This window comes from Ramularia collo-cygni (genome assembly GCF_900074925.1).
Source record: "Ramularia collo-cygni strain URUG2 genome assembly, contig: RCC_scaffold15, whole genome shotgun sequence".
NCBI lineage: Eukaryota > Fungi > Ascomycota > Dothideomycetes > Mycosphaerellales > Mycosphaerellaceae > Ramularia > Ramularia collo-cygni.
In genome coordinates, this window is record NW_019716269.1 from 450,636 (window position 1) to 461,617 (window position 10,982).

Below are 10,982 nucleotides of genomic sequence, written 5' to 3' on the forward strand. Positions count from 1 at the left end.
GAGTTAGCAGGCAGCGGATTGGAAGATAGCTTGTACGACACGGGCCGAACACTGCCTCTATTTGTCTAGCGGGCGCTAAACCATGGCTTCGAAATCACCCACAAAGGATTATTCTGCTGGATGCCAATGCAATGGACCACTCTGCAAGGATTATCGCCTCTGCTCGTACCCGTTTTTTCAGGTGCTCTTACGTGGGCGTCCTGGGCGACAACGAAGACGAGGCATCTTGAAGTCGCCAGAAGCATCACGAATCCGCTCTCTCAGACTAAGATACTCTATTTCTCGCCCAACACTCGACTCGCCCTGTTACAACCCACTCAAAGCCCTGCCATCTCGAGGGCGTTACCCGCGCGTCGAGAGCCTCCTCCCACGACTCGGCCGCGACACTTGACGGGCGAGAAGCATCGACATCTGCGACAGAATTTGAAATTCGGAACTCGGGTGAGAGCTCAAAGCGCGATGCCTTTGTTCGGGGAGGGTGAAGCGGCTTACCACCCACTCGTCTTGCTGCCCTCCCTTGCGCGTCTCCCTGAAACTTCTTTTGCAAGGCCAGTGCTACCTAGCTGCGACAGTGCGAGCCAAGCAAGAGACGCACACAAGACTCGATGTGGGACGTAGCGGTACAAGGCCATTGTCCGCCATCTCGTGTACCCTCGAGGCCCTTTCCGCTCACGGACTTCCTCCGGCTTTTGTACAGCACCGGGAYATCATTCTTACGGTGATCTACCGTCTACGAATCACTGCTTCATTGGCTTACCAGCCAATATGCCCTTGAGTACGAGCTTGATACTCATACGGGACTCAGGGGTGCCATCGAGGGGAGTCTGGCCACTCATTATTATGAAGATGTGGAAGACAGAGGCAAGCTGCCTATTTCTCTCGGTTGGTGAGCCGCATTCCTTTTCCTTGAAGAACACGAACCAGCTCGTTATATAACCCATGGGGCTCTTCATCCGTCATATAATCACCTTTCCACAACCAATTGCGGCTCATCCAATGAGTAAGAGACGCCAGTTTCCACCATCTCGTGATCTCTGAAGACCTCGAGAAATGACGACGGCGCGGGACCGCAAGATGCCGAATCGTCATTTCAAGGACTGCCTTTCCCATACGGGCATCTCTTTGCAACTTTGATGGGTGTATCGACTGTCAGAGACGCTATCAATCGGGCAGCCTACGCGGATACTACATCTACATGTCGCATGGAGGGAACAAGGGCTACACGCTGCGTCTCGCAATCGGTTCATTCGCCTCTGATTCATTGCTTTCCCACGTTTATCCTAGACATATCATGCTTTCATGCGGACTTCTGCTTYTACCGGCCTACACTGTAGCAACGAACTTCGCCAATGGTGAGCCTCCGAGTAAAGTCATGTCTCGAGGCGGCTTCAAATTGGACGGAAACTGCCGCGCACCTACGAATCAAGCCATTCCCATGCTGCAGAAGCCTGGGCATCTCGATCTCTTGAGAACCTCGAGACGACGAGTGATCTCTATGAGAACATGTATTGTCACAACAGCTCGAATACTAGGCTTGCGGGCGACAAGGAGATGCAACAGCAAGCCATCCTGAGGGGGAGAACTCAGCGGAGGCTACTTTGCTTGCTCCATTTTGCTCTTGGATCTTTCAATGAGCTCTTACGTCTGGCTGCTCAATTTCAGGTCTTCATTCCTGCTCAAGGTGAGGAGCAGGCCGGATGCAATGTCTTGAATGGAAATGTGGCTGACGAACACCAACGAATGTTAGTAAAGCAAGAAGATCAGTGGAGGCGCCGGGTAGTGATGAATGGGATCCATTCGCATTCCTGATGCTTCCTTCACCATTTTGGATCCTTCTTATTCCTTTTGCTTCGGCTCGCGGAAAAGTTCTCACTCGGCATTCGGATCTGAGCCATGCCATAAGGAAGGCGACGAATCTTGAATTCAATCAAACTCATGGCGTCTCCTCGTCTACAGCAGGCCATTTGATGGCCACGCTCCCTCGCCAAATCGCCCTCACTCTTTCCGCCCATCTCCACTCGACGTATCCAAGGTTGATTGAGCATGATGCTGTGCCTCCCCCACCGACTATCGACGACTCGGATGTGGCATGACCAAAGTTATTCGCAGCAAAACAACCTCATGACTTGATCCTCGTACAGCTAAAGCACGTTGCGAAGTCCCGTGGTCTAGCAAATGCTAGGGACCCATTACAACCTGCTTTCCACCTTCTTTTCGCTTGCATTCCTGCTGTTCTTGCATCTTCMTGATTCCCTGTTCAGCACACTTTCCACCTTCGCGAACAGTGGCGGAACCTCGTCCTGAAACGATGCCAAGGCTCGGCCGAAGCGAATTACAAGGCGTCCACAAGCAGTTTGGTGAGGATGCATTTCTCTCACTGCCACACAGTTGGAGTGGAGGCACAGCACTTCCAACAATATCGTACGCTCTAAAGTGCCGCGGATCACAGGTTCGGTGATCCATGTTTGCCCATCTCACACCGTTGGACCCTGCTTTGCCTGCTGTTCCCAGAAGCTTCTGTTGAAGGATTATTGTCCATCGCTTCGATGTCTAGGACTGAATTTTGGAAATCAAGCTGTTTGCCGACCTTTCATTTGGCCGCTCGCGAGCTCCCGGCGGCGGTACTTGGGTTCGATCAAGATCATTTCAATGCTCGGAATTTGATTGATACAGCACAATGAACGATCGTCTACAGCTGTATCGATCCTAAACATCGAGCAAACCTCAGCGAGTAGCATCGTCGAGCTACGTACATCCGGTTCCAGCGGAGAGAGGCAGCCGGCGAGGATATTGCCAGCATTCTCGCAGAAAAGCAGTTAATACTGCCAAATCCACTGCGCAGTGCATTATAGAGCTCCCGGTCATCAGATGTACTTCCTCTACGGCATTCGCGCTGCTCAACTTCGGCCCGCTCCTGGGATCAACCCTGAATCTCTTACGGCTGGGGTTGATGGTATGCTTCCACTTCACACCTGTATACAAGAGTTGTAAGAACACCATTCAGGTTCAATGTGTGCGGGTATGGCTCACTCAGCTGATGCAGCATCGTACATCTTCCCGGTGAGTTCAGCCTCCCCCGTACGCTGGTCTTGAATTCGACACTTACATACCCCATCTGGAATCTTCGCGGAGAGATAACGTTTTCTGGTAAAAGAGTAGAAAGAAGGCTGGCTTCTCGGCCTCCACAAAGCGGCAACGATTTTCGACATCATCGTCGCCTTTTGATAGAAGTTCCCGAAACTGGGACACCCCGTCTCAGAAGCTCCTACTTCTCAACATCCTCCGTGTTCTTATCGTATCCTGCTCACCACTCGGCTAGTTCGTAGCTCGGAAAAATGATGCATGCAGTGGAAGATACGCTTGAACACTTGATATTCGCCATGGTACGCCACAAAAGCGCCTCTTCATGGGAACCTGTCCGCCAGGTTTGAGTATTCCGATCCCGATATCTGCATCGAAGAACTTCAACTTCGCGTGTGAACCAAAACCGAAAACATGAGAAAGTCCAGCTGCTTCGTGACGGTCTGTATACAGCCCTGGAAGTACGCCCTCCCGGGGCTTTCGAGACCTGGAAAGAGACGCGATCTTACTTACTCATGACGCTTCGGAGAATATCTCGCTCAAACTTCCTCCGTGGCATGCTGCCGTTCTGCTCACCAACAGGGTGTGGTGGACGTGATCTTCATGGGCGGACCATCTTCTTAAACGCGGTACTTCATGCATACTCGCTCGACTTTAGGGAGTTGCGGAAGCGAAGCCCAAATCTAACCCTAATCGAAAAATGTCCCTGAGCCGGAGACTCGTGGCTTGTTAAATGAAGTCAAARGCCGTGCTTAGCATGCATAGAGTGTTGGAGAGCATACGACTGATCAAAGAACCGCAGACACAACGGCAAGGCAAGTCGATATTTGCAGTCGTGGCTTCCAGATTCGACGTGAATTAGCCCCTGAATGCCTTTAGCACCGGCGCACTGTGCTGGAACTTGAGAACCAGGCGGATAATATCAGTCGTGTACAACTCGACAGACCGACAAAGATCTTAGGCTTGTCATTCTCTTCTGCGGGAGCTCAGACACCGGCGGTCTCGCATTCGCTCAACTGCCACCTGTACTGCAGGGAGCACCAGAAGACACTGTGAAAACTCGCGAAGTGAGACATGGAGAGCAAGCGATTGTATAATCTCTAGCGAAAGGCGAGCAAGGAGAAGAATGCGATGACGGAGGCGCACAAGGCCGTGAGGGAGCGAGTTGAGCGAGTGCACCAAATGGCTAGGAACGTTCGAGCAGGATATGCTAGGCAAAGCTTCACTCCTTTTAAGTTTGCTCTGATCCGGTATGATCCCTCAGTTATCGCCTACCTTTGAGCGCCGCGCAAGAGCAGTGAGTCTCTTCCTTCTTGTCAACTAGCTTGTTTATATGCACCGACTAACGACTTTCGTGCCTCGTTACAGTGCTCCGAGGATGTTCCCCCGACAACGCCTTGGTATCGAGCGTACAACACGGGCATGAAAGCCAGCGAAGCCATCATCCGTGTCCGTGGAGGTGAACACACGAGTTTTCTCTCGACGCATCCACGACCCTATCGCAGCATTTGTTCTTTCCATTTTGATCACATAAGTCGAGGACCTTCGAGCTGCTCTCGCCTGCAACGAGATTTCCTGGCTCCTATCAAGGCGAGTCCGTGGCCCTATTTTCGAGACCTGTCTCAACAATGCCCTGCTTTACGATCGAACGGCATGGAATGATGCACTACGAGGAGTTATGTTGGAGATTCGCAGCTTTTTCATTGAAAATCCCATCTTGAAGGATGCAAAGACTGCGATTGCTACATCGGAATACATTAAGAGGCAGACTATTGTATTCGCCTCTCCTACGGTGCATCGCCACACTTGCATGATGCCAAAAAATTCGATATAGAAGATCGATCTGCTTCGCGCGGCAGTCAAACACAGCGTCTCAAATGAAAGCGTCGTGGTGTCGGCGGCCAGTTGGTCGTTTGCGCACGTGGTGAAGACCTGAAGCATCCCATGATACTCAAGACCTCAAAGAGAAGAGAAGAGGTAGGTGACCGGCTTGCCAACAGGAGGGAGTTATCCCTACTACGTCTTCAGAGAGAAGAGGAAGATGACTGATTACCGACCAGGGGTGTAGAAGAAAGGTGCTCCAGCAGGCTTGAAGAGCAATCATCCTATTGACCTTCAAGCATCATCAGCTTAAGAAGCGCCTACAGAGGCACAGAAGCCAAGCTCGATGATCTTTGCGGAAAGAGTGTCTACGTAGATTTCTTGAACAACTACAAGCTGCCGCCAAGGAATTTACGAATCATCCGTAATGCAAGGTCGAAATGAAGCTCTGCCAAAGAGCGCATCCCAAGCTTGTCGTTAATGAGCTTGCCTTCTTCTGAATTCTCGATAGCAAGCGTGCAAGTAAGAGAGGATCGTCCACGTAGATGACCACACTTGTGCTTGCAGCATTGCGGACCGCACAAGCGTCATTCTAGAACGGTGAAAAGCCGTAAAAGGGCGTGAGCTTCGTGAGCTTGTCATATAGAAGAAGTGGTGCCGATCGGACATTCGAGCAGGTAGGAATGAAGAAACGGCAAAGAAGGGCGACCTCGTAACAGGAATCCAGCTGAGTAGTTATGACAGTGTAAAGAGCGCAGCCCATCACAATTCTGGCGAGCTTCTTCTGAGCCTTTCATCCGTCTTTAGCCCGACGGAGGTCCTCATTCACGAGAGGAGAAGAGTGAGAGAAACCGCTGAGGTAGCCGACGAATCTCATGGAAAGCGTGGCGATGTAGGACTCCTGAACAACCAACTGACGACTGTTCATACAATTACAAATGATTCGCTTTCCCAAGTAGTATTACAACACTGCGAATATCGAGAAATCAATATAGCCGATGGTTCAGACCCTCTCGCTGCCAACAGCCAACTTCCCACCTAACTTGAAGACGTCCTGCGCGTCTGCAAAGCCGCTCACGCACCCAATTTAGGCTCCCACTCAAACCACATGCGCGTCTGTTCCCACCAAGCCAGTTCTTGGTACTCCATTTCGCGAGTGGCCATGCGGACCTGATGCAGAGCTTTCTCCAGGGTGAAATGTTCCACGATGAGTAGGCGGCAGACACCGTTCCAGTTGTCGATGATCTGCTGTGTGGAAAGCTCGCCATCGTTTGTTGGGACTTGCGCCCATCGCCCATCGTAGCCCTCGGTCATGCTGGAAACCATCACGTGGTGCGAATGCAATCGCACGCAGAACTGCTCAACAGTTTCGCTGCCGACGGTAAGAGGAGGAGTCTCGTCTCCTCCGCGCTGCACGGCCTCAAGCAGGATCAAAACGACCCACACGACCTTCTCTGCCTTGGTGACACTGGTACGAATCTGAGCGATTGGCAAGACCCACTCGTCGCAATCCTTCTGAGCCTGGCGGATATCATCGAAGATGTCGATGATTGGGCATAGCTCTGTTGGGCCGCCGGCGTTGTGATCGCGATCGTGCGGGTGAACTTTTCGGAACTTGTCTTTCGCCGGACAGTGCTGCAGAAGGCCAGCTAGGAGGAAACGCGCCTTACAGCCTTGAAGGTGAATGTTGCGCTTCACGTTGAAGTCGAGTGCGGTATACTTCTCTGCCGCGTCCTTGATCTTCCAGCGCGCGGTCCAGACGCGGCCGGCGAGGGATTTCTTCTCTGCTTCTAAAGCTTCGATTGAGTTCATGATCTGCGCGCGGGAGTAAGTATATATCTTATCATGCTGTATATTTGGGTTCGGATGTACGGTATTGATGACTTGGAAGCAGTCTTCCAACTCGATGTGCTGGAAGGCCTTTTATGGAGATGTGTGTTTAATGCTGGCTGAGTCTCGGTCGTTGCGCGGCTGGGAGGCTATTGGTTCTGTTTGTGTTTGCCCTTTTGTTTGTTGTTGTTGGATGTTTGAACGTTTTGATGTCTGGATGTCGCGATGAAGAAGTTGGTGCAGTCGATGGAGTCGGTGGAAGGTAGAAGATGAAGGCTTAAGTAGTCCGAGAAGTGGATCCAAAGCTGACACATATTTACCTATTTACTCCTTTTCTCGTGATCACTCCCCCAAGGATTCACAGACATGTTCACCTTCTGCCATATTCACTTTCACACCGCTGCCGCCTGATCCTGGGACACTCGCCGCCGACCAACAGTGTCACGACGCTCCTTGAAGTGGAGGAAAATGGAGGAGGGCTGGTGCACGAGCCTTTGCGCTGCAGCGGACCGCCAATTCACGGAATCAAAGCCTGCGGAGTCGAAGCCTGGATCTGTGTAGGATGACGAGAAGGCATCATGCTCGTACTTTCAACCTCGAGGACCGTGTGAAGTCCACGGCAATCCCAGATCGAGAAGCAGAGCGACCTTGTTAGCGTAAAAGCCCCTTCTCGCCCGAGAGACCTGGAGGCAGTCCGTATCGACACAATTTCCGAGCGATCGGACGGACATGATAGCGCTCCAACTACTTCTTTAAACGTGGTCTACCTGTGTGAAAGGAACGCGGAATTTCGGCCCACAAAGTCTCTCCTCAAAGCTCCGAGACATCCTACGGGAAGATTGATCAGGACCGACAATGCTGGAAGGGCAAGCATGTGAAATGCGTTTGTGTGAGCTTCAAACATCTGGCGGATTTGTCGCCGTTCTAACATGTTCTAGGCGTCCATTCAAGTGCAAGAACGGGTCAATATGCTGTTCGGGCTGGCCGAGGAGTACCGCAAGCAACTCGCGCTTGTTGAGGAGGGATTGCTGAAATGTATCTCCGCTTGTAAGTAGATCAAGTGGATGACTCGCGAGGTGGCTGCAGTGAACATGGAGATCGAGGTCATGTTGGCCCAGCTACAGTACAACGGCACGCTTCGCGAGCAGCAAATGGAGGTGGCCCGCATAGAGGAGGACGTTGACTTCGGGCTTCGACTCGACCAGCGATGGGAATCATGGTTCCCAACCAAACCGAGGCTCGACTGCGTCTTCAGCAGGCCTCTTCATTAAGTACTCTGTCGCCTCCCTAAGCCGATAAGAAGAGCAGAGCGAAGAAAGACGACATAAGGAAGCATAATATGTCTCAAAGCCATGGTAAGACACTATCGCGACTTCCTGAACGGGGAAACGTAGTCTTTAAGAAGCATTTTGCAGTTTCCTGCCGCTATCTGCTGCCATCTTACTGATCGAGACATTCACGGCCCCAAGAAGAGAAACAGAAGGCCATGGTGAATATGAAAGATGCTGGAATGGAAGTCATACGTTATGCAAGACATTTGTAACCGTATTCAATGCTTTTATTGACATTCTATTCGGCCGATGAAGAGTTCTTTTCCCCGGCAGAGACTCCTATCGATGATCCAACGGAAAGATCGGCGGTGCTGAGCGTTTACATAGCTCTATATCACTCCAGCCTGGCACATACGTTGACTCCATCCCTCTCAATCGTATCCAGAGCTGTGCTGCTATTGAACCAAGCTGCGAAGCAGGCGGAAGCAAAGGCAAGTCTACTGATGAATAAGCTGGAATGCTTTCCCGAGCGGCTCTGCTTTTCATTGCTGAATGAAGTCCTCCGAACTATGCCCACCTGGCGCTTCTTAGCAGTTTTAGGTGCGGTTGACATGGTTTGATTATCATCACACCTTTGGTACCTTTTGTGTGCGGTGCGGAGATCTTAGCGACAAGTCCACGATGAGATTACACTGCTTGAGATCCGATGCGACTCTGGTCGACCAGTTGATATCGAGAGGACTAGCGTTCGGGACCTATGATCAGGTGGTACAGCCATTCCGTTCAGCATCAAAACTCAGCCCGACTTGAAGGTAGCAGGCACACATCCAGCTACTGTAGAGGAATTGAAAAATGATGGCCGCTCTGGAATTCAAACCATCTTCCAACCGAATTTCTTTATACCAGAATGTCGAGGCGATGAACTTCGGTTTGGTTTCTCCACTTACTTCAACGTCTTAAATCTTGGAGGCGAGGAAGGTACGCGTAAAAGATCGGGCATGCTTTCCAATCTTGAGAAGAAGGCGATAAAGCTTACCCGGCTAGATGTCCGCACCGAGCGACTGGACTAGGAGCTAACCAAGAGAATGAAGGCGCGGTAGAAGCTCCAGGTGTGTGAACAGTGATCATTTTGGGAACCACTACGGAACCAAACTCTTGCGTAGGTGTTTCGGCACTCGAGGTCGGCAAGTCCATGGCCATTTGGCTTTTCGGCTTAGACTTGTCCAGGCAAAGTGGCTCCATCTTTAACAGCCCTTTGAGTTACCGTCGAGGTTACATCTTGTGAGGAGGGATGTGTACCGGGAGGTCGGGGCAGGGAACAGTTCTTCCATCGGTTCCAAGCACTTGTCCGCCGATTGTTTTCCCGTTTTCAAAGCGTCACCTCTCATGGAGTGTGATCCATAGCGCCGTCGCTTCAAATCAAGTTGTGGAAGGRGCCAGTAGTCCTCTTTGGCTGGTGCCCTGTTCAAAACGGTCAGTGGCTGTCATCTCGTTGAGAAAGGTGACAGATCAAGGACAACATCCACGTTCAAAATGATTCGAACGGACTCCCAACGATCTTTTAAAAGCCCTGAGCTTTCGTTGCTCCTTTGTCTCCTTGAACGTGATTGAGATCCTACGGACTTTGGTATCCAAACAGCTGTGTCTTCCATCGTTCACCAGCGCGAGCCTTCAATGAGCCTCACAATCCTCTCGGTTGACCACGAGGATCGCATTSATCGTCCCCTTCTTGCATGCTTCAGCATCTCCTGAGTATCTGTAAGGACCAAGATGCAGTCTTCGTCGTTGCACGGCCGGACGCCTGTTCCATTGCAAATTGTTTGAAAGTCTAGCGCCTGATATTGTCCGTCCAGCRCGTCCCGCCAGGTTGTTCACTGTCTTTCCCCTCAGGTCCTCCATAGGTCGTTCGGCGCGTTAGCATCGTTGGAGTCTCTCTGAACTTTCCAGAGTGCTCGCGTGGAATGGTAGTGGAGCCAAGGTCGGTGGCGGGCGTGTTCAGCATCAAAGGGGGATGGGTAGAGCTCCATGGTCCCGGGAAGGAGTGATGAGAGATACATCGAGTCATCCGGCGGACGAGTAACGATGATCGCGTTTCGAGATGATGTTGGAAAGACAAGTTTGGCGGACAGGTGGTCTGCGAGTTGTACGCAATCCTTGTTGAACGTGTCGGACGTGAGCGCACAAGTACTGTGGCCTTGTGTGCCGTTATATGTCGTGAGGGRGGGGTGGGCGATAAGACGCGCCACCGAGTTCTTCAGATGTCGATGGTGATGGGCGAAGTCAATGCAGGATCGAGAATGTAATTGTGACGGGCTCGATTGTGGCAAAAACCCAGATTCGCCTGTGGACTGACACAGTAGTAGCAACAAATGCTCTCAGCCCGTTGAAGGCTCAATAGGCCATTCTCTTCTCGCACCAGGCCTTCCGCTACCCCAACCCTAACCCTCACCCCTGAAGCCCTGGCGGCCAAGTTGCACATCCGAGTCCTAGATACATTCTGTCTTTTGTCACGCGGCCTCATAGCCATGCTGTGACCCCAAAGGTGTCATGATTCCCAATCTCATCTCTATGCATCATGCTGCCAAATCCAGGCCATCTGTCTCGTAGAGCTCTCGATATATGGATTTTTCATCGAGACAAGACACTTCCAGTCGTCTTTATAACGCTTTAGGCCTTGCTCTCCGTAGGAGTGACGATTCTAGAGCTGCTGGAACGTGTATTACTAGCAGAGTGCCTCGTTGTTCACCGGAGAGGGTATTTTAGGCCGCGGGTTTTTTGATTATTCTCTCATATCGACAGCTTTACTGTGTCGTGCCAAGAAGTGCCAAAAAGCACGCTAGCTGCTTTTCGCTGCCGTTCTCCGAACTTCTCCTCGACCACACCTTCACCACTTACCATCACTACCACCTCCACCGAAAACGTAAGTGACTCTCACACTATCACCATCGCATAGCAGACACGCACTAACACCGGCAAAGC

At 51.4% G+C, this 10,982-nt stretch overlaps 1 protein-coding gene across 1 annotated transcript; it reads right to left on the reverse strand.

Annotated features, from left to right (window-relative positions):
* Positions 1 to 5,976: 5,976 nt before the first annotated feature.
* RCC_08785 (uncharacterized protein) lies at positions 5,977 to 6,714 on the reverse strand (the record flags this gene model as incomplete). Its single annotated transcript, XM_023774031.1, has 1 exon — positions 5,977 to 6,714. The coding sequence occupies one exon, from the start codon at positions 6,712 to 6,714 to the stop codon at positions 5,977 to 5,979; it is 738 nt and encodes a 245-aa protein (XP_023629799.1).
* Positions 6,715 to 10,982: the final 4,268 nt, after the last annotated feature.